The following is a 25,089-nucleotide window of genomic DNA, read 5'->3' as shown; positions in this document are numbered from 1 at the left end:
CAGCTAAAAATATTTAAAATATGGTTTTGGTAGCACTAGAGTCAGAGCAGAAATGTCCATCAAGACAAATTTTCAGGTTTAGTCTGCTGTTAAGTGCTGTATAGGACTGTGGTTTAATACATTTGCAAAATCCTGTGACAAGACCAAAACTTCTCTCAAAGAGCTTTGAATTTTATAGGAAAATTTCAGACCAAAGAAATCTGCAGTATCCTACTTAATGAATTCCAATAAGGACTTCTTACCTTACTTGTTTAAATTTAAAATGATCCACAAAGGAGGCCCACGTTGTCAGCATACTGATGCAGAATGCTGAGAGTTTTTAATGCAAATCAGTGGAAATTTGCAGCAGGGAGTGTGTGATCCCATAAGCAGGATCAAGCTTTTATTTGTACTATCAATAACCCGGAGATGGTTTTCCTGCTTAGTGACATCTATTGTGGGAAGGGGGCCCTTTCACCGTCCAGCAAGTACACAAAGTCTTCCACAGCAGCACAGCTCTTCTTAAAATCATGCTGTTATCTTGCACCTGTTTTTTCCAAAGTGTTCTCACAACCTGCCTGCATGCTGAGTGAGAGACCAATATTACCATTATTTATATTACAGTAGTGAGATTGGGCCACTTTGTGCTAGGCACAGAGCAAACACATAGTGAGAGAGAGTCCCTGCCCCAAAAAGTTCCGAGTTTAAATAGATGGCTGACCAAGGAACAGGGGCCCAGAGAGACTGAGATATCCCCAAAGTTAGAGTCCTGTTACCAGATTTTCCCGTTACTTTGGGGTATGCTCATTTATTAGGGTTACTCTTCTGGGGGGGGGAGTACTGTAATTCTGTCAATGTACTGCTTGTGTCACTTATGTTTTCATATGGAGCTCTACTTCTCCCTTCTGCAAGTCCCCTCCCAATGGAGCTATCCTGCAGGACCTAGGTTCCTCCAGCCCCAGAATCAGATGAACACACACACAGCAAGTCTGAGTGGACCAGGTCAGTCACCACTCTCAAGCTGACCCCTTATATGTCCCTGGGCTCAGTAGGCTGGGCCAAGCGGCACTGCCAAGCTGCCACCCTTATATGCCCCTGGACTCCATAATCTGGATCGAGCAGCACTTCCAAGCTGCCACCCTCGTATGTCACAGGTTCAGCACGTCTCTATCCCAACTTTCACATTTCTGGTAGCAACCCACTTGAACAAACCCCATAATATGTTTAGGCATTTACAGCTTAGGTAAGAGGAGCGTTGCTGCAGAGTAAATGGGGAAGAGCAAAGAGCAAAGTTCAGAGAGAGAGAGAGGGAAGCAACCAGCTTAACCGTAAAAGTTATTTATTGAATAATAGCGATAACCACACAAGGAGAGCCTAAACAAACATAACAATTACATTATTAAAGTTTACAAAAGTTATATAGAGAAAACTATACCTGATCAAACACGTCAGGGTTAAAAACTTATATCTGAGATAGAAAAGAAGAGAGAGAGAGCTGGGGTCTCACCACTGCACGAAGCTTGAACTGGTTGGAGTTCCCAGGTGATGGTGGTAGCTCTGGGTCCTGAGTGCTGGAGATAGGCTGAGCTCCCAGCACGATTAGTCAGGAGAAGATGAAGTCCCAGTGGATCCAGGCATCAGAACACTTACTTGAGCATGAGTAGGGGTTTTTGTAGGGAAACAACAGTGGTTCAAGGGAGAACACTAGATTTGTTTATGGGTAAACTGATGAGTCAAGGGTTTTCTTTAGGCTTGACAATAGGAACTGATCATTCCTGGCTATAGGTGGTGTCCCTTCAAGGGAGCTCACAATGCAATTAGGCAGCTTCAGTATTTTGGATATAAATCAAGGATTCATTACTAGAATTGGTCTGATAACTGCTGAGCTGGGTGCATGCAGGGGTAGGTTCATTAACATCTGGAGCAGAGATCCCCCATGATGCAGTGCTTCCCTGCTTTACTGGTCCCGGAGTTCTTGCCTTGGAATCTCTGTTCTCCATTCTGTATGCTAATGGAGATGCTCCCTGTCCCATCTTTGATGCAGATGAGGCTAGGGGAGTTGCCTTAAGCTTGTTACCCTTGTCAGGAGGGGTTTAGGTTTGTCTCCCACCACCTTTTTATTGCTTGCTGTAAGTCTCTTCTGTGATCGGTTTTGGTTAAAGCAGAGGCTGGGGTGAGGGGTTGTCCTTCATGAGTCAGACAGGCTGGATACTGCGCCCTGATTCCCCAAGAACACAGAGCTGACTAGTATCACTGTGCAGATACAAAATTTGTATCCGCATCAGATCTGCGACCCACAGACATGGCTCTCGGATATAAAGTGGACATCTGCAAATTTGCCAGGCTCTACTCAACGTCACACAGCAGGCCAGCAGTAGAGCTGGTTGTAGAAGCCATGCCTCCTCACTCGCAGTGTAGTGGCCCGTCCACTGGACCACACAGCCTAGCTTTATGGGTGGCAGTGCGGACAGTGCCACTGGGTCAGCCTTTTCCCCAGTTTGCAGGGTTAGTTTTCATAAACCTGCCTTTATTGGTACCATGATGTAGCCTTACAACTGTTTAAAATAGAGAGATCAAAACTTCTGTATGAAAACAACAACAAAGAAGTTGGTGGGAAATAAGCAGAGCACTGAGCATTGTGATTTCCCGGTAAAACTGATTGTTGGGAGAGCAGAGTTAGCAGTACTGCCATGCTGCTGGTCGTGGGATCTGTGCCCGTGCCGCATACTGTAATGGCCCACTTCTAGCCATTGTTTTAATAATCATCCCTAGCCGTAGTGACCCTGCAAGCTGTACGAATGGGAACGCTGTGGTAGCAGCAGAAATGAACACTAAAATATCATTTACAGAGTAGTACATCCACCACACGCACCAAGTTGAGTATCTTGTGGATAACTAATTGCTAACAGATATGGGCACTTACACTATGTCCTTACTCCCACTTTTTTACTTACTTGGGATTCCCATGGAAGTTCCTCACTTTTCTTCCTTTTCTATCTTTGTTAACATCACTATCCATCACTCAGGCCCCCAGTCTTGGGTTATTTTAAACTATGCCCTCTTCTTGTCCCACACATCCAGGCTCCATTTAAATCCTGCAGCTTCTTCCTTCTCAGCATCCATTCTCTTCTTTCTATCCCCACACCAAATCTCTCATTCAAGCCCTCATTAGATCTCACTTTGATTACTGCTGTATTTTCCTCTCTGGCCTCCCAAGCATACACATTGCACCTCCAGCCGTACAAAATGCAGTCACTGAACTCCACTTTCTTGTCTGTTGATCTGATCATGTAACTTTCCTCACTGGGCCCCAACACGGGCTCCTCATTTACTATCCCATCACATTTAAGCGTTGTGTCACCACATTCAAAGTTCTGCATAACTCTGCCCCTTCCTACTTAGCCTCCATTGTCAAGTTTTGAATTGCCTCTCACCAATTCTGTTCTGCCCATGCTCTCAAGTTTTTCAGCTTCTCCCACAGTCACCTCTGTTCCTTCTCCCATGTGGCCTCCAGTGCATGGGACTACTTCTGTGAGCTCATCCACAAAACCCCTTTTGAACACCCACATCTTCCATACTGCTTTCAGTGAATCGAGTTGACTTGTGTATAAATTATTGAAGTGAGCTGTAGCTCACGAAAGCTTATGCTCAAATAAATTGGTTAGTCTCTAAGGTGCCACAAGTACTCCTTTTCTTTTTGCGAATACAGACTAACACGGCTGTTACTCTGAAACCATAAATTTGTATACTATTCACAGTCCTTTATTCTCCACTTATCTGTCCTTCCAGCTGGGGCTGTCTTCCTTGGTGGTTTGAAAAGCATCTACCAGCTGGGAAACTAGATTTTCAAAAGTGCTCCACACCCAGCAGCTCTCATTGGGACCCTGACAGCCAGATTTACAAGGAGCTCAGTTTACATCACACACTCAACATGCTGAGCTCTTTTGAAAATCTGTCCAGTTACTTTGGTACCTAAATAGGAGCTGAGGTGTGCGTTTTCTTGTTTGTTTGGAGCCAGACTCTCCAGAAAACCTACAACAGAGGTGGCTCAGCTCTTTTGAAAATCTGGCCCATAAATGGGAACCGCCATAAATAATTTTTTGTTTGTTTTTCAAACAGCCAAAACTGGGACACGTCTAGATACTCAGCTTTGATTTCCCATGTAGATCTGCCTACCTCTTTCATACTATGATGACAGTTAGAGATGTGCAAAAGTAGTTGAAGATTGTCATAGACAGTTTTTTGAGTCATCTGGTATCTTCACCCTGACTCATGAATAAGATGCAAGTAAAAACACCAACCACCCAATAATTAATTGGTCCTAAATGATAACAGATATACAGAACTGCTATTTTAGTCATTCATTACCAAACTGCTCATATTTTAAAGGCTTAAGCAGAAGAGAAATAAATCTCAGTAAGGTAAATGTAACTAATGAAAACTCTTCAGAAATGCAAAGAATTGAATGTGGCGTGCAATGCTGCACCTTCTTTATAACACCACCAAGTTCAGTGGGAAGCCATGTTCATCTCTGCTCACACCACGCGCCAAACTATAACCATTGTTCCCTCCTTCCTCAATGCTGCCTACATCTGGGAAACTCCCCTCAATCCACTCTACCATGCTCTCACCTTTCCCCCTTCAAATATCTTGTGGGATTCACACTACTTCCAGAAGGCCTATTAAAACCCTAGTCATCTTATCCAACTAACAGCATCATTAAAGATTATGGACTGGATTCTCCAGTCTGCCAAGTTTGCTTTTTGCTGTTTATGCAGCCAAAGTGAGCTTGAACCTATTAGAAGATGCCACAGGAGGATTCACCAATGTACGGGGGAAGAAAAATGTGTCAGACAGGTGGGGGGATGGTGTGGTGGGAGAAGGGTGTGTGACAGAGAGCCCCTTGCTGCCCTAACTTCCAATGGGGCCAAGGGGCTGAGAATCTAGGAGCTGCAACTGGCTTTTTGTGGCATAGTGGAGAATGAGGCATGTGTGTGTGGTTATATGTATATATATGTGTGTATATATCTTGAAATACCTTAAGATCTATCAACATGATCTTACTAGTGTAATTCTCGGCCCTCCTTCTCCCACACTGATTGTTGCAATTCATCAAGTCACTGTTGTGTTTTAATTTATACTCCAGTTTAGCAAAGACTTTGCATGCTTCACTTACGCAAGTGCATGGTCTCATTCAGTTCAGCAGACTCACAAAGTTAGGTGTACGCTTAAGTCTTACAGCTTTGGTTTCTTACTTTTGTAAGCTTTCTGGAGTGAAGGCATTCTCTTTCTCTCCAAATCCCTATCCATATTTAAGGGGCTGTATAAATAATACAAAGTGCACGCTTCATCTTGCCACACCCATAAAACTTTTTTCATTAGTTTGAAAAACATACAATAATAAAAAATCACACCAGTCTGACATTTTAGGGAGGGAAAGGAGGAGGGGATAAGTAGCTGTCTCCAAGTGTTTGACAGATGTGAAGTCCCTGCAGGACAGATCGGTAGGTTAACTGTGATAAATGGTCTTTGGCTTCAGTGACTAAAGAGAGGTCATCCTTTTCAGACCACTCCCTGCATTCTGAAATCTTTGCAGCAAATTCTTGTCGGAGTACTGAACAAACAAACCAGTTCTTATTTACACTGTAGTGAAATTAAGACGTTTCAAACCAAAGATGTTAAAATATGAGACAAGAGGGCTGAAATTTATGAGACAGTACTAATGTTTCTTTACTGGGACATGGATGCTTTTAGATTTCAAAAGACAGTAGGTCCAAAAGGACAGCTGTATTTTCCTTTACAGTCGTTTAAAAGGGAGAACTTTGTTTGCAACCCCAGCAGCTGCACCCAGTGACAAACTCAAAACCCAAAGTTCTCCATCTCACGTACTCTCGGGCTCTCTCTCTTTCAGCCTCTGCTATGAATCCTTTGGAGAGTAACAATGCAGGGTGCTAAAAGAGAGAGAAACCTACAGAGCCTTGACTGCGTGATGTGCCAAAGATTTATTTCCTAGCTACTTCTGTGTTGTTTTTTTTATTCTCTATCTCTATCTCTCTTTTTTTTTTTTTTTTTTTTTTTTTGTTACCCCTGGCGTATGTCCAGTCAGTGAGGAAATAAATATGTGAAGAAAGAATGCTATGGAATGTTAACTGCACTGGCCTATTTTCTTCCTTTTATCAAGTCCCAAGATTCAGTGAAGTTGATATAAATTCACCATGCCTTCTTTTAAAAAGCATAACAGAAAGGCATTCTTCCTGTAAGAGTCAGACTGTAAAAGGTGATTTTCTTTCACTCAGTTTGGTTTAAGCCTGTAAAAAGCATTAAGTGAAAAATCTGATATATTTGTTAGGGCATTTATTGCATTACTAACTTATATTTTCAATTCCCAGTGAAAGGTTTATAGAGAACATAAACCTTGAAGAGTTTTTGTTCAGGATTAAAGATCTATTTTCCCCCTTTTCTGGTGAAATAATAGCCCATAAAATGATGGCTTTTTTAGTAATTATTTTTAGCTGTATTTATTTTCCAAAGATACATTGTTCAGCTTGCTGAGATGCATGAAGAAGACCTTTTGAAAGCATTATCTTTATTAGAAGATTCATGCCTTTTAAATGTTTTCAAATGAATATAAAGCTTCTGATTAAATGTAGCCACCAAGTTGTTGTTTTTATTAATTACATTTACCGCAAGGAAAGACCTTCCAATAAACTATAAATCCAACATATTCTGAAATCTTCTGTCATGGTGCAAGTAATCTATTATATGTCTGCCATAATGAATATCTTTAATATTGGACTAACTGGTATGCTGAAAGAAGATAACTGATTGATGGTGAAAAGAAGTAATTGCTAAAACCTTTCTGGGAAAAAATGGTAAGGGAAACTATATGATTAAAATTTCTTGGGAAATACTTTTCCCAGGAAATATTTTTCACTCAAATAAATTGATGAAAATTGCAAACAAGGAAGTATGAAATGAACCTTAAAGCTTACCTATGCATACTTTTGTTCAAACAGTTTGTCACAGTTTTAAGCAAGAGAAGAAAAAGACGCTCAAAATAATTCCATTGATTTGAAATTTTTTAAAAATCCGCAATTTTACAATTATGTGCCAGAATGTCCTAAATAGCCCTGGGAGTAAGTGGGTCATCTGACGTATGCTATACTTGCATTTAAAGCTACCTCCTTTTATTTCTTCCTAGTTCCTAACACCAAATTCAATGGCTCTCACTCCATGTGATGCCTCAGCATGCATTATGCTGGTAAAATCGTATGCTGCACACAATATTGCACTGGATGTTTTAACTTTCACATAGCCTTATTCCCATATCCCAGTGGGCATATCATCCGATGACTTTTAATGTAGATAAACTGTGCAATATTGTAAAATAAGAGCATTATGTCTATAAAATGGCAGTAGTTTGCGTTGAATTTCTATAGAAGGTGTGATAGCCCCAGCATAGTTTATTCTACGGCATCAAATGGAGCAAGAGCCAATGCGTGTGGATGTCAGGACCTAGAAAGAAGAAAAATAAGGTAAGTTTAAGTCAATCATATGCAGAATGGCTCTCTTTAAGCTCTGTGTTCAAAGCTCAAATCAGCCAAGTTTATAATAAATGGCCTGCACATCTGTAGTGCTGTCCATCTGAAGATCTTACAATGCTGTATAAACTTTAAAGGAATTAGTCCTTCAGGGCACCGTAGGTGGACATATTATCTTCATTTTTTTGCTGCGGGAATTGATGCAGAGGTAGATCAAGGCCCCAGTCCAACAAAGCACCTAGAAACATACTCAAGTTTAAGCATATGTAAAGCTATTGAACCCAATGGAAATACTCATGTGCTTAAAGTTAAGCATGTGTTTGCTTGTGTTCCTGGATTGGGCCCTGTAGCAGAGCTGGGAGGGGAATGCAGATCTCCTCATGCATGGTCCATGTATTGAAGATTGTCCTTTCTCCCATTTGTTCCTCATTCTCAATCATGATTATTAAACAACGCTGTGGATGACCCAGGTGATAACACACTAGTTTGGTCTGTGGCCCAAACTATGTTGTAGCCAAGTTTTAAAAAATGCTTTGGCTTAAGTAGATAGCCAGTTGTAGGAGCTATAATGTTTCCATCCTCACGGGAAAGTAAACAATGTAAATGACATTGATTCAGCAAGAGGCAAGGCAGATCTTTCATTGTAGGCATTGCAAGGAACGTTATGCACCTATACAGGGAATACACCATGCTAACCTATAGCTCATGCCTAGTGCAGACAGAGCCATACAGGATGAGAAATTAGCTCCAGTGGAAACCTAGCATGCCTTTTAGCCTGATTGTATCTGGCCATGTCCACACAGGCATTTTATAACCTGGTTCTATACAACTGAGCTTAATAACCCCTATTGACCTCAGTTGTTTTGAGTGTGTAGACTGGTTCATACTCTTGCTATTTGGTGCATTCAGCAGCACCTAGTGCTAAATCTTCTGGACTAAAGCATTACTGAGTCTCCTGTTCCACATATTTGTTTTTTAAAAATCCTCAAACCAGGCTACTGGACAAAAAAGATTATGGTCTTCATTCTACATTCCCGTATTAGAAATATATATCGGCCAGTAGATTTTAGCCTTAAAAACATTCTTGTAGGAATTTTTAACAAGATACACTAATTAGCACAAATGTTTTCATAAGTAATGTAGTTATGTCCCTCTTGTTGGTGGCCTTTATGTGCCACATTTACGTTTTTTTATCTTGACACAGTATTCATCTTGGCTTTTTCTCCAGTTAGCAGCAGCTGTGTGACTGTTCAGTGAGAATTGGTTCAAATAGGTCAGACTTATTACCTTGTTGGAATGCACTAAATCAGCTCACCTGCATAGCTTGTCTAAATAGGGCTATGGCCTTCTTGAACACCTACATTAGTGGCAATACCAAGAAATCAAATACTTACACTTATAACAATGTACAAAGACCACAGGAAAAATGATCATTGATGTCTGTCATGGCTTTTATTTTAATGATAAAGATTTAGCCACCTTTCCAGTACTCTAATAAACAAGGATACTGATGCTAAACTATTCAAGTATAGTTAAAAGGTACTGAGCTAACTAACCTGTACATTTCCAATAATCTTTTCTTTCATACACCTTTATGGAAATAGTGGAAACCTTGTAAAGAGCCTCTTTATTTTGTGATCTGACAAAACAAATCAACAGACAATGAGGGTAGCACTGCCTTAACAATTCTTTTTACAGTGTATGCCTCCTTTAGGCGTTCATTTGGTCTTTGATTTATACTATTTTCTTTCCTTGCAAATCTTTATTGCAGGGGAGTATGTCGTCTTACACAGGCAGCAGGCTAGGCTGGGGTAGACCGACTAGGCAATGTAAAATCTTTTCTTCAATAGTTGTAGATGTTTGTCACAATGTTTAGGTTTTATGCTTTTATCTGCATCAGAAGTTAAAAGCATCCAAAGTGGAGAGCAGTACTAGTTTGGTCTTCGTTATAGTGATTTCATCACAGTAATGATAATGGGCTAAATTCATCCCTGATGTAATTCAGTTGACTCTGGTGGAGTTACAGTAGGGATTAAGATGGCCCAGTATTTTATATCTACATGGTAAAACTCTATACTCTGAATCATAGGAATGGTTTCATTGAAGTCAATGGGAGCCCTAAGCATGCATGTTACTCAAATTAGGCTTTGCCCTGACCTGCAAAGACTGGCACACACGCTTAACTTTATACATGTGCGTACTCCTAGTGAAGTCTCTCTCATGCTCAGAAATACAGAACTACTTCAACTTGTGTCAGGATTCTAGAAATAATGTGTGTTTCCGTTGGGTCTCATTCAAACCCATTCCCTTCTAATGTATTTGGCCACGTTTTACCCAGTTAAAAAAAATTCTATTCCTGGGAAGAGAAAGCCAAAGCATTACTAAGGACCCAGTCCTGCAAAGACTTATGCAACTGCTTAACTTTGCCCATATTGGACTGCTCAGCTACACAGGCAAATTAATTTGAAAGAAATTGGCTTGAATAATAACCATCTTAAATATATTTTAATCTGCACCGTTGGTACAGGTTTAAATAGTTTTCTTGAGTATGAAGATGTGATTTTGACTGTGTACACTTCAAATCTGTTAAATATAAGCCCTTCCAGAAAGAGATCTACCTGCTACAGAATATTGTAATGTTTTACGTAGCAAAAAAAGCACCGTACTTCTCAGAAATACAAATATGCATATCTTTGACTGAAGACTGAATGGCTTGACAAAGAAAACGTTAACTATCACACCTAAAATTGGCACTATTTTATATCAGCACTGAGGAGTGGCCTAAAACTGGGACAAGAAGGAAATGCATTTTTGTCTCTGTCATTTACTGTATAGGAGTCCTGTGAGTTAAAACCACTAGTTGGGTGATGTGGCAAAAATCACAGTACAACCGTTTACTCTTTAGTAACATTTTGGATTTATAGTGTAATACAGGCTTCATCACTATGAGACATTTACCATTCATATTCATTCCATTTAAACTTTAGACTCAACTAAATGATGTGGTTTTTCTTCTTATAACTTGTTTTGGCAAGCATATCCAATGCTTTAGGTGAGAAGTGTGGTAGAGTGTAGGTCTCATGATTAAAGCTCTGGGCAGATATTCAGGAGATTTGTGGTTCAATTCCAGCTCTGCCCTATATTTGCTGTGTGACTCTGAGTCACCTAGGAGGAGATGTTTAAAGGCACTTTCAATGGGCATTGGCACTTACCTGCCTTTCATGCTTTGAAAATATCCCCCTGAATCTCTCTCTATCTCAATTCTCCAGCCTTAAAATGTCGATAATACATCTTTTCTCCTTTCCATTGTCTGTTTGGATTGCAAGCTGTTTGGGGGCAATGACGGTCTCTTACTATATCTTTATACAGGACCTCACACAAAGAGGCCTTGATAACAATTGAGGCCTCTCGGCAGCAGTGCAATATGAATAATTAAGTAATAATTATAGTATTTCCTTGCATACTCAAAAGGAGGCAGATCTGGAATTTTCAAAGGGAATTAAGGGAGTTAGGTGCCTTAAGAGAAACAAATTAGAAGTATGCCGTGAGAGTTTTACTGTCAAATTACAGTTTGATTTGGAAATTGTAAACACACAACAAAATCTGTTTACCTTGGGAAAGTATTCACCTCATTTGCTGTCAAAAATGCATAGACAGGACTAATCTCTGTTTGTTTTAAATACCCACGTCTTAATTATTAATGTGAATTTAAACCCCGCTCTTCATTTCATTTAACAAGCAAAGCACCCTGAGTTCAGAAGTTCACTGCACATGCCTGAATCTTTTGGGTTTTTTTCTCAAAAGCTTAAACCAAACTTCAGTGATCCTAGTCATGTTCTGCTTGACCAAATACTGACCTGCCTTTGCAACAGAAAGAAATGTAAACCTCTTTTCTGAAATTAAATCAAATTCTTGTAATCCAGTGAGATTTACAACTATTCAATTCTTGTCCTAGTCATAACTTTAAAGTGAAATAAACTAAATGGCATTTGTTTTGTTATGCTAAGGAGATGGGTATAGTCAGAGCTTTTATTTTTAAGGGAGCAGGTATTTTTGTAAATATTGACAATTTAGCTCTTTTAAAAAATCTTTCCATTACTACTTGTACCAGCACTTTCATATAATTTAATGGTCAATGCTAAGGGCTTCACTGTACTTGGCTGTATGCAGCATTTTCTATTGAAATTATGTATGCTGCCATGACCAGTAACCATTCCAAAGTGATTAGTGTGACAGTAAGTGAAGCATGAATATTGAGACTTGCCATATCTTGCATGCCAAGTTACTATATGGCCCAAGTGCTGTGAGACAAAACATGCTATTATGTCTTAGATACAAAGCCATATTGTATGAAATTCCACCCTATCACCATATAGAAAGAGGTGTATTTAGGAATTCAAAAGTTTTTTTTCTTTTGATTTTTTAAAAACTCTTCTACAGAATATAGCACCTACATACAGAACTCAATCAGAAAATCCAATTCTCTCCGCCCCCACCCCATATTAAGGAATATGATCTGAAATGTATATCAGATAAATTTAACTAATTTCTAGGGGAACTTTAAAAGAGCGTATTTTTAAAAAGGTACCAATATTATGTATTAAATGAATCGCACCAACAAGTTCTCATGTAGTAGATGTGTTCATAGTATATGAACATGCAGTATATTTTTAATAACTTGGAGAATGACTTGCTTTAAACAAGTCTCAGGACTTCACATGCATATTTCCTTTTGCAATGTCCAGCTAATCTCCATAATGATCTTTGCAAAAGACAAATTTCCTGGAGAACAATTGCTGCACGGCTGAGCCAACCTACATAAACAAAAATAGAACTTTTACATAGATTTAAAGGTATGTTCTAGCTCAGTTAGAGGTAATGGGCTTGATGCGGGCATTAATGGGTGATCTTCAGTGGTATGTTTTATGCAGGCAGGCAAACTAGATGATAGTAATGGTCTCTTCAGGCCTTAAAATCTATGAATGCATGAGAGTATAATAATACTAATAACTTAGTTTCTGGAAACTTCAAAGCAATGTAAAAACAGCTGATCCTCACAACACCCCTCTAAACATTATAAGGAGTAAGTAACCATTATAGTCAGAGTAGGTCAAGCTACTCATTGCAAACTTTTTATTCGGTAAGTTTAGTCCTTTTTTTTCTGTTCACAAATTTTGAATGAACAGGTCCCAATTTTTACTAATTTATTTGCTTGTTCAAAATTGTTTGGCTAGTAGATAAGACTATATTTGAGCTAAAGATGGTTTGCATAGTATTTGTACTGAGTATTGTGTTGATTATTTGATATTTGGAATTTGCTTCTTGACTGGTCATCTAAGTCAGCTAGTATTATTTTTGTTCCTTGACAGGATGGTCTTGGCTTTATAAACTACTTCCACTCAAAGTATCTTTCATTTTTTTGGGAAACTTAATTTGTTTCTTAGTTAACCAAATCTTGGTTATGGGCCAGATACCCATGTTCCACCAACATTCATGCACTCATAATTTTGCATGTTCAAATGTATTCAAGAAAGCAAACAAAAATAGGATGCTAATATATTTAAATCAAACTTGTGATTCAGAATTCACACACACGCTTTTTTTCACATTTTTCCTCTTTCTTATCATCCTCATTTTACAAATATAGAAAATGAGGGCCAGAGAAGTTGAAAACTTTTTTTACATTTGAGTTATGTTTAAGGAATAGCTAGCATAGATTTGTCAAGAACAAATCATGCCAAACCAACCAAATTTCCTTCTTTGACAGGGTAGCTGGCCTAGTGGATGGGAGGAAGCAGTAAATGTGATATATCTTGATTTTAGTAAGGCCTTTGACACAGTTCTACTTGACTTTCTCATAAGCAAACAACTACAAACTACTACAAGATGAAACTACTATAAGGTGGGTGTACCACTGGTTGAAAGACCATACTCAGAGAATAGTTCTTCGAGTAGACGCAGCCATGTATTCCATGTAAGTGTTTGCATGGCCAGCATGCTGAAGTTGGAGAACTTTGTCTAGCAGTACCCGTAATATTCATCACCAAGTTATATATCTACCAGTGTTCATCACTAAGCCACATTCAACCCCAAATGAGCAGCATCTTCACGCTGTTTATCGGGCTGTGTTTGTCTTTTTATCTTGATAAGACTAAACCTTTCCATTCTTCACCTCATCGGTTTCATATGCAGACTGAGTTAAGGGGCAAGAGATCTCTTCACAGACGATCTCCCAGTGGATAACTTCCTGTAACATGACAGCATATGAAGTAGCTCTGACTGCTCCTCCTCAAAGGGTACAAGCTCATTCCACAAGGGGCCTGGCAATGTTGATGGCATTTCTAATTGACATTCCTATATTGGATATTTGCAGGGCTCTCGCTTGGTCCTCTGTACATACATTTACAAACCCCTATGCCATTACTACTGCATCCAGATCAGATTCAAACTTTGGGAAGGCAAACCTTCAGTCTTTGTTCAAATAGACTCTGAGCTAAGTTCCCTCTAAGCTGCATGGTCATGCAGCAGCCTATTAAGTGCCGCATAGGCTCAGGGCTGCCACCAGCCAGCCCCAGCCCAGCCCCAGACCTCCCATGGCTGGGGGAGAGGTGCTTATCCCGGGGCCCCAGACCTGCCACAGCCGAGAGAGAGGCGCCCTTGCCCCAGCCCAGCCCGGACCTGCTGTAGCCGGGGGAGAGGCACCTATCCCACAGCCCCAGCCCCGGAGCTGCCATGATGAAGAGAGGCACCTCTCCCCCCGAGCCCAGGTGCTGCTGCAGGGGGAGAGAGAGAGAGCTGGGGGGAGTTCTCTCTCCCTGATGTAACCTCAAAGCAGCCTGCACCTGAAACCCCTCATCCCCAGCCCCACCCCAGAGCCCACACCCACCAACCTGAGCCCTCACCCCCCCCCAACATCTCAACCCTCTGTCCCATCCCTGAGCCCCTCATCCTCATCCCCACCCCAGAGCCCACATCACCAGCCAGAGCCCTCACTCCCCCGCACACCCCAACCCTCTGCCCCAGCCCTGAGCCCCCTCCCACACTCCAAACCCCTCAGCCCCACCACCGCCACATGAATTTTGTTATGTGCACCAGCCTGTCACACATCACCTCCATATTGGTGCACATAACAAAATTTATTCCGCACATGGGTGGGGAAAAATTAGAGGGAACACTGGCTCTGAGCCCCACCTCCTGCAAGTACTACATGGAATTCACGACTACACCTACTCAAAGAAGAAAAGCATTTACTTACCTGTGTTGTAACTGTTGTTCTTCGAGATGTGATGCAGGTGGGTATTCCACAACTCACCTTCCATCCTCTGTACACTGGAGTCTGTGCTCATGACGTTTGGTGCAAGGGAACTGAGGCAGGGTGGCGCCACTCTTATAAAGCCAGGGGAGGTACAGGGGCTATAGTGCACTCGCCCCTATGGGTACTGGTAGGCTATGCTATCTGGTTTCAGTACACTGGGTGTGCACACACCTACATGAAATACACATCTGCATCACATCTCAAAGAACAACAGTTACAATACAGATAAGTAACCATTTTTTATCCATGGTTCTCTGTCAAACTGGGAGGACATATCTAGTGGGAACCCACAGGGATCAGTCCTGGGTCCTGTACTAGTCAATATTTTCGTTAATGACGTATGAGGAAAGATTAATAAAACCTGGCATGTTTAGTTCTGAGACAGGAAGAATGAGAGGGGACCTGATACAGTCTCAAATATGTTAAGGGCTGTTATAAAGAGGATGGTGATCAGTTGTTTTCCATGTCCGCTGAAGGTAGGACAAGAAGTAATTGGCTTAATCTGAAGCAAGGGAGATTTAGGTTAGATATTAGGAAAAACTTTCTAACTACCAGGATAGTTAAGATCTGGAATAGGCTTCGAATGGCGGTTGTGGAATCTGCATCATCAGAGGTTTTTAAGAATAGGTTGGACACAATACCTGTATACTTGGTTCTGACACAGCACAAGGGGCTGGACTTGATAACTTCGCAAGGTCCCTTTCAGCCCTTTATTTCTATGATTCTATGATACAGGTAATGAAATACATGTCCTAATGTTCAAAGGTGCTAGACACCCACAGTTCTCACTAAAAGAAAAGGAGGACTTGTGGCACCTTAGAGACTAACCAATTTATTTGAGCATAAGCTTTCGTGAGCTACAGCTCACTTCATCGGATCCAATGAAGTGAGCTGTAGCTCACGAAAGCTTATGCTCAAATAAATTGGTTAGTCTCTAAGGTGCCACAAGTCCTCCTTTTCTTTTTGCGAATACAGACTAACACGCTATTACTCTGAAAACAGTTCTCACTGAAAATCAGGACTCTCTTATTTTGGTTCCTAAATATGGAGGCATTTGAAAACTTTGCCCTAAATGACTTGCCTGAGGCCAGGTGGGTGAGGTAATATTTTTTATTTGACCAATTTCTGCTGGTGAGAGAGGCAAGTTTCCTTCTGCAGAGCTCCCAGTAAGCTCAAAAGCTTGTCTCTCTCTCCAGCAGATGTTGGTCCAATAAAAGATATTACCTCATCCACCTTGTCTCTCTTAATATCCCAGGACCAACATGACTACAACAACATTGCCCGAGGCCACACACTTCCTGGCTTCCAGTGCCATATACCGTTCACTAAGTCAGGCCTTGCTAGCTCCAAGTAATCACTGGTTCATTAGAAGTTTAGGTGTGCCCACATGAATGTGATTTTTCCCAGACTTTATCTGCCAGCCCCTAATTAGCAGTATGTGTACTGACATTTACCAGTGTCCTGGTTTGTAAAGCACTTCCTTGTAAATGTCATGAAAAGCCAAATAAAACAATTGTTTAAGGAACCTGGAATTAATCCTCTGGCAAAGCTTAGGCTATGGTGAATGACTGACATTGATGCCCATATTGCAGCACAAACTGAAAAAGGAAAAGAAATAGCAAAATGACACTGAAAAGTACCTTTTGCATTTTGCATATATTTACCCTAGAATAACAATAAAAACCAAGTCCTGGAAATTTCTTCAAATAATAACTAGCTGGGATTAATGGCCTGAGATTGTCAACTTTTTCCAGTCAATTGTTGATACCCAGGAATTCTCTGGACAAATATCCTGTCTGTTCGCAAGAATGAAGCAGATAGGCTCATTAGAGGAAAATCCCTATAATGCACACACATGTCATAGATCTAAAATGCAGTGAATATCACAGTTTTGGATCACTATCAATAGCAGCATATCTTACATATGTCAGCCCATAATTTAATTGTATTAATTACTGGTATTTATTAGAGTCTGCTAAAGTCTTAAAGAGAAAGTGTAAAGCCACCCCAGAGAGGAATCATTGTGCTTCCTCTTGTAATGAATGTGTTATTTTGGTTAGAGTAGCTTTAAGAGATGTTTGTGGCTTTCATAAGCATACTGAACACTGTACTGTAACTCTGAGTATGGTAAGAGTGGGCAGAAGAAGTTGAGTCTTTATGAAGTCTGCAACAGAGATGTTCTCTCTGGTGTATCCTATATTCATTGTAACCTGCTTATGATTTTCAGCTCTCTGGTCACCTGTAAGTGTGACGGTTATAAACTGTTGAACCTCAAACCACTGTTACAAGCGCCTGAGAATAAAAAGAGGGACACTCTCTTATACGTCATCTTGCTTCTTGAGTGATATTCCAGAAAATCAGCTTGAGACAAACAAGGGGAAGGACTAACTGTCCTCATGTCAAAATTCTATTAACCTAAATTTGGATGAAACTCTGTAGGCTTTGGAGTTTTATGGGCAGTGTAGCAGGGTGGTCACTCTGCCCCTGCCTTAAAAGGCTTAAAACAGCCTGGGGAGAGGGCTGTGGCAGGGAAGGAAAAGCGGGGCTGATTGGGAGAAGTAGCCTCAGCTGGGGGCCATGTCCCAATCAGGCTGCGGTTGGCTTAATCAGGGCCCAGTTGGCCCTTATAAGAGGGCAGTGGGCCAGGAGCACAGAGTGTCTCCCTCTAGCTGAGGAGGGAGATGGACCTAGCTGCCTGAGTGCTAAAGGGTACTGGAGTGAAGCAGGGCTGGGGAAAGGCCAGAGGAGCTGGGGAGCTCCGGGCCAGCAACTCCCCAGGCGGCAGGGCCTTGTACAAGGCCACTGGATGTACTGGGTTGCAGGGGAAGGCAGCAGGTCAAAACCTCCCTTGCCTATGATGACTGGCTTATACAGACTGCAGTCGGCCCCAGTGAAAGGGGGCTAGATGGTGACTGGCAGTAGCCCATTGGCTGAGGCAAGGTGGGGATAGAGGGTGGGGGGTTCCCCAGGGAGAGGAGACCCAGATCTGTGGGGTATTGCCTGGAGGGGCAGCACCCCAGGTAAAAGGGCACCAGGGTCTGGGAGGGACATGGGGGCCAGCGACAGCGAGACACCAGCAGAGGGTACTCTGGAGCTGGTAAAAAGAGCTAATTCCCAGACAGCCAGCAGGAGGCGCCGCTGGGTGAGTCTGCGCCCCATAACAGGCAGATAATAGTATCTATTTCCAACATTTTGATAGTTTGGCCTGCTTATCTAATATCCTTATTTGTCAACTCATGAACTGCAAAGTGGAGGCATTTTAAATTATTGGTGTTCTGGCTTTGTTGTCTGAAAACAGATCTTTAGTTTAAAAAGTGTGCTAGAATTTATAAAACAAAATGATGATGAGGATATATTCAGTGTGTGCAGGATCCAGCCTTTTTTCTTGTGGAACACTTTTTTCCAAAGCCAGAGTTTGGAAAAGTTTACCAGTCTCCCAAAAAACTTCTGGACCTGGTAGATTAGAAGATAACAGACCTTTTGTCATATCACTCTGATTATTGTTTTGCTTTTTCCTCACTCCAAATGCTGCTGTTCTAGGTTGAGATTTATAATGGAGATCTAGCCACACAAGTTGCATTAAAATGAATGAGTTCTGTATCTAAATTCACTCATCATGTTTAAAACCTCAACTGCTGTTATTTAATATTTGTATTACATTAGCACCTAGATGCTTCAGAGAAGAGTAAGGGCCTCATTATGCTAAACACTGTGTATACACAAAACAAAAAGACAATATCTGAGTCTGGAGTGGCTCAAGACCAATGAATTCTCGAGCAGACTGTCAAAAGGCAGGGCAGAAACCCCAAACTGGTGGTATGATCTAAATTAGATTTCACCAACCCAATAACAAGTATGAACTCTTAAAACACTAGAGCATTCCTACTACAGAGTCACAGACAGTCCCCTGAGGCATTCCAGTCTATCTTGCCACCCAGGCAAGCTGGACTAGGTGATAGATGGTCACTTTGCACCAAAAATCATATCAATATTCAGGTTACTTCCAGTCCCAAAGGACCAGTCACTTCCCCCAGGCCAATTGTACTCGGATCTCAAACCAAGGACAACGCCTGTAACCAATCCTGTAATAAACTAAGTAAAGATTTGTTAACTAAGGAATGAAATAAGAGAGTTATTTACAAGATTAAAGCAAATAAACATACACACACAAATGAGGAACAATCTTAAATTCAGGCTTCTATGACAAGCATGCTTTTATGCCCTTTGGGAATAAACCAAGCCAAGCAGCTTGGGGATAATTGTTATTTCTAGGAATCTTTGTCACTGAGTCCACGTGGTATAAAGAGACCCAGTTCTCCTTGTCAGAATCCAAGCTGATGGGATGAGCGCTCCTGCACGTAACCTCTTCATGGATGTTGAGGGGAGCAATCGACAAAGTCTTTGTTCCACAAGACCCATTTGGATTCAGTAGTCCTTCCTGATGAGCAGGAGATAACACCTCTTAGGGTAAACTAATATTTCACACTTGGTAATGCTTCTCCGATGACTGTGGGGAACTTACAGTCTTAGCAAACAAACATTTTTATAGTCACAGAGCAAACATTTAAACGTTACCTTTATAACATGGGATACAGATATTATAAGTAGGATTAATACATGCAGCATCTTACAAGCATTTCATAAAGTCTAAACACATTGGGATCTTGGCATGAGCTGGCACTTGGTCTGCCAGCATCACACTCTGCCCTAAAGAGTTTGCAATGTAAGTAGGAGGATACCTATATAGTATGGTAAATATGATTTGTTTTCATAACTGCTGTCTCAGAAACTTCAGAGACTTTTATTGTCATTTGAAAGCTAGGATTTCATGTTTTTAGATGGTAGAAGTCATTTGTAGGTGTAGCAGTTCTCAAGTTAGCAGCATGTTCAACTGAAATAGGGATGGGAAAAGCAAAATGGTAATCTGAGTTGTGTGCTTTTTCCTCCAGTGGTAGGTAAAGCTTATATGATATACATGTTCTGGTGATTCATAAGATATTGATCACAGCAATCTCACCCTTACTCTAAGGAGTATGTTTTTGGCACTGGTCTAGCACTGAGTACAGAAAAACGTGGAACCGGTGTAATTTTCAGTCCCTGAATCTTCAGTGATGTGAGATTCTACATTTTTAACTATACTGAATCCAGCTGATATTAGTAAAGAGAGTAAGCAGCTTGTACATAGGTATGTTTGTTTTACTTCTCCTTGCTTGTGTTTCAGGCTAAGCTATGTGAATCATGCAGAGGATCTGGCCTCCAAACTTCTTCAGTGTTTCCCAAAGAACAGATTGTCAGCACAGACAGCCCTGAGTCACGAATATTTCAGTGATCTGCCCCCACGGCTATGGGAGCTAACTGATAGTGAGTATGACACAACCTCTGAGCTGAATAAAAGCAAGGAAATCAGTATATAGATAGATATATATATTTGACTAAAATTCTGTAGTTCAAATTGCATAGTTTGCTTGACACAGGAAAAAATGATTCTCTTTTGCTATCTCTACTCTGCAGTCTGCAGCTAGCTATCTTTGTATTTGATTATGTGTGCAGCCAAGAGAATTATCTGAATTTTCATAAAGCAAAAGGAAAAAATACAATTTACATATTTAGTGTTTTTCACATCATAACAGAGAGTACTTTTTAACTAGCTGCAGCACACAGGATAAAAATCCAGCAATCTTTGATTCTCAGACACTGCATCTCTTATAACAATAACCCTTTAAAAAGACTTGGCATTCAGAAGACTGAAGAACACAAAGTAGACAATTGGTTAATTTGCTGAATTGAAATGTATGAGAAGAAAACTTCATTTTATTAGCTGAGAATGCTTTCAGTATTCACGCACAGCTCTTTTGTTTCTCCTATAAAATAAAACGCTTTCCAGTTGTCTTGGCAAAAATGTTCCATCCAGCACAAATGCTGTCAATTGCTTTTTAAATATTCGTGAAATATTTATACCACAGATTTCCTTATCTTTTCCCAGAATGCTAACTGTCACCACCATGAATTCTGGCAAACCTATGCTTACAATACATAAGGGTATTTTTGATCCAGAGACTGTTTTGTTACCATAAATAGTTCTCATGGGAATCTTATTTGTGATTTTTATTTAAATCAATTCTTGCACTCTAACCATAGAAGTTGTTTTCAGTTTTCAAACACAGGTACCTTAATAGGAGATCCAAATCCAATATCCAGAGACTTAAATCATTATGTGGTCATGTAACAATGGCATTTATGTGCCTACGCATGGTGATTGGAGCAATAAAATGTGAGATTTGGACATTAATGTGTGAAAAACTGGTCCCAGGATGCAAATATTAGTCAACAGTAGATTTTTTTGTTTACTTCACTTTTAGTAAGTCAACTTTCCCTCTTCCAAATTTTTAGTTGTTCTGTCTCTAACAGTTAACTGCACTGGATCTCCTGTTGAGGCAGCTTTGTAAACTGGCACTCAAGGTACTCTACTCCCCAGCGGTACCTGCTTTTGGGACTAACCCCCATTTTGGAGAATGCGGAGATAAAAATCCTTGTCACTAATTACAGGTTATATTCTCCAATTCACCTGCAGTGCTAATAGATTTTCAGTTACTGTGTTAACACTAGATCCAGGATGCTCACCTGCCTATCCATACATCAGCCCTCCTTCCAATGCACCCTAAGCTAATGATGCTGTAAGGAAGTCTGTCTTTGCTGTAAGTATGATGCAAAGAGATTCATTAGTTCATGGCTAATCAAACATGCCAGTTCAGTTATCCCTTTCCCACTAAATGGAAAACAAAAATCAATCTGCATTGGTGACATCTCAATCCTGTCTGACTGTGCAATTTAGTCTAGCCAGGATTTTGATAGTCTATGAATTCTGAATTCTGTAGTAGTACTTTTCTGTTAATATGGACTTATTACCCACTTGCCACTTAGTTTATCAGTCAGTGGTTAAATCCAGTTCTATCAGTGAAGTAAATGCCTACACATTATCACTCTGCAGCAGGCTGCCAACAGAGACAGTCTTGTCCTAGTCATTAACAAGCACAATGTATGCAGAACACCAGAGGGGAATTAAAACCACAAAAAATACCTCAGGGTGGTATTTTTAATATGAGAATTTAATTTGTAATTTCACAGATTAAGAATTTTGGCTGCATTAATCCTTTTATCAGCTCACAGCAGGTTATTTGCAGAAGCATAACCATAAGGCGATATTCATTGGCAGAAACACGTCTTTGCATAACGTTAAACATCAGGAGCAGCGAAACCTTTTGAAGGGGGGAGAATAAAGATGAAAAATCATTATATTTTAAAGCAAGGTTCTGTTAAATGCCTCCAGTAAAATTTGAGTTACAGATATACTCTTTCTGTGTCTAGTAGATAATCATTATGAAGCATAAATCCAGATGCAAGAAAGGACAATCCCAGTATCAAATACTACAATCATTTCTATTTAGTACAACTTGGATATACTTGTAAACATATTTACAAAACAAAGAAGTCATATACTTTGGAGACTTTGGAAAATGTTTACTTTGTAGTGAAATGACTAGTTTTGGTGACTTCACTTGTCTGAGTTAATACTTTATCCTGGTTCCTGGACAGATTTCCTATTTATACTTTATTTTAGTAAAATTTTTGGATAAATGCAATGGTATTTAGCACACAATACAGTCAACAGCCTTGCAATCAAAACACTACAAGGCCATTTTTGGAGTCCATGTTACAGATGGTCCTCTTCGTGGAACATACATTATACTGCAAAGTCCACATGCAAAATTGAAATCTTTAACATAAAAAGTCTGTGGAGAATCACAATTGTGTGAGAGGGGAAAGGAATCCCTCACATTAGAAGGAATTTTGTCAGAAACACTTTTCCATCAGAAATTGGAGTTTCATCTGAATCAAAACATTATGTGGAAAAGTGTAGATTTCAATGAACTTTTTATAGAATAAGTGTCAACAAAATCATATCAACATTTTAACTTTTATGGTATAATTTTCACATATAATTTATACTTTATTGTAATGTTTTGCTATAATTGAAACAAAACATTTTGACGTTTTTGAAATGAAATGATTCGACATTATTTAAATGAAATATTATGATTTGAAATTTGAACTTTTTGGAATTGACATTCCATGAGAAATGTTGAAATTTTGACTTTTTGTTCTGATTCAGAATGAAAAAAAGTTTTGAAATGTTGGAATTGCCCATGGGATGGGAATTCCATTTTCCAACTAACTCTACCTAACCTACACTGCAATCTTCACTTTCAGTGTATAAAATTTAAAAAAAGACATAGGAATAGTTAATCTTATAATACTGGAAATACAGTACAATACCTGAGATCACACAGTCTTCCAAGAACCCCAGACTTGAGCTGTAATAAAGGAACTAAATACTTGTACAAACTGTGCCAGATTTCATTTTCCATAAAATAATTTCTCACTCTTTCCTACTTAAATAAGCTCATAAGCGTTTTCATGCATAAATGTGTAAATAATTTATAACACACCTTCTGATTTTAAAAAAGGCCACAGAAACACCCCAAATAAATTTTAGTATGAGTACAGTACAACAGAGATAATAATTACAAGGCTATGTATTATAATAAATAGTGAAATACAGTCTCCATACAATAAAAATAGCTGAATCTTTTAAATGTACACAAATAATGTGGTGACCCTAACACCTATTAGCTGCACTAATATTTGTCGGACAAAAAAAAAAAACTATGAAGGCTTTAGTTTAACCTTTAAATGTGCACCTGTAATTTTGTTCTCTCAATCTCACAGGGACACATAATAGATTTTTTTTTATGCCTAACAGCCTGATAAACAGGTGCTAATGCTTGCAAAAAAATAAAATATTGGTTTCTCTCAACCAGTCTGAGGCATTTTAATTGGAATTAGGTTTCTTGATCATTATTGTGAACCCTTCACCATTTGTATTTTGACATTCATCATTAATATTATCATGGCCATTAATAATTAGTTCCATACACACTTTCCTGCCATCAACTTGCAATCTTGATACAGATTTTTCCAGTGGCTCAGCTACAGATCTGATAGACTGGACCTGCATTATGTAGATATATTTGATTTGCTTTTAAATATTCACTGGATATTTTTTAAAAGACTTTAATGGTCTCTAACACTGTGGTTCTGTTCTGTTCTTTTGCAATGGAGGGAAGGCAAATGCAGAGGCTCAGTTCCACAGGCAGCAAAGTTTTGAAGCTGGAAGACACGAAATCGAATTATTGAACGTCCTGTCTTACTTTTAGAAATTCTGGTACATTTCTAAACTTCAAAAGTAATAGGAAAAAAAATGAATCACAGATGGGAGCAGAGTGAGCAAAAACAAACAAAAAAAATCTGAAAACACAACTCTTTATAAGATGTCTGACAATGTTGTCTGCTCAGATAATCTCCCCCATAAACAACCCTACTTCCTTCCCACTGAAGATTTTTTAAAATAATTTAGAAGTAGCACAAAGCTTATTCCTTATTTCAATGTCTGCCACAGCATTTAGCTGAATATTTTTAAAGCAATACATTTATCATAAAGCAAAATAATTACGATTCTGAATTGTCACTTTTTCCACAGTGTCTTCTATTTTTACGGTACCGAATGTAAGATTACAACTAGAGGTTGGAGAAAGCATGAGAGTCTTTGGGAAAAACAATAGTTATGGCAAAGGTTTATCGAACAGCAAGCACTGAGGAGAATACTTAGACTTACTACAGAGAATGCAGGTAAGAATGCTTATCAGAAAGAATTTATTTGAATACAGCATTGGATTAAATTGTGCTTTAGAGGTGCAAAAAAAAGAACAACTTTAAAAAAAAAAAAGGAATTAGGTGCATGTGTGTAAATCTGAGCTTGGAGTTTGCATGAGTAAGATAGTTGTTAGTCTCAGGCACAGTGAAGAGGTGGGCTGATTGACATGTTGAGGTGGTTGACATGTTGGGAATGTTGCAGAAGCCAATAGGAAACTCCACACTGATATAGCAGTCAGTGGTCATTCCAAGCTGGTACCTAGAGGGAGTAACTGATTTCTGGTGCGGAATTGATGAAAGAAGGCATTTCATATCGCTTTTGCTATTAGATATGGGTTGAGAAACTAGTGGTGAGTTCAATAAGACTAAGAGTCCTATCCGGAGTTTACCACCACGACAAATGGAGGGCCAATGCCCTTGATGGAGGGAATGATCTTGGCTGGCTCCTATAAATAAATCTCCTTTTCTTCCATCATCACTTTG

General features: G+C 39.7%; 1 protein-coding gene across 7 annotated transcripts in view; it reads left to right on the top strand.

Annotated features, from left to right (window-relative positions):
- The window catches only part of CDK14 (cyclin dependent kinase 14), a 497,609-nt gene that overhangs the window by 396,077 nt on the left and 76,443 nt on the right, over window positions 1-25,089 (top strand). For all 7 annotated transcript variants that reach the window (XM_074945950.1, XM_074945956.1, XM_074945953.1 and 4 more), the window contains 2 exons: window positions 20,057-20,196; window positions 24,434-24,582. In XM_074945950.1, the coding sequence (XP_074802051.1) occupies window positions 20,057-20,196; window positions 24,434-24,549 (256 nt within the window). In that variant the 3' untranslated portion in view covers window positions 24,550-24,582. The remainder of the gene's footprint in view (window positions 1-20,056; window positions 20,197-24,433; window positions 24,583-25,089) is intronic.

The sequence above is a fragment of the Natator depressus genome, chromosome 2 (assembly GCF_965152275.1).
Source record: "Natator depressus isolate rNatDep1 chromosome 2, rNatDep2.hap1, whole genome shotgun sequence".
Classification (NCBI taxonomy): Eukaryota; Metazoa; Chordata; order Testudines; family Cheloniidae; genus Natator; species Natator depressus.
The sequence above is the reverse complement of the archived record's forward strand: the minus strand, read 5'-3'. Positions and strand labels throughout refer to the sequence as shown.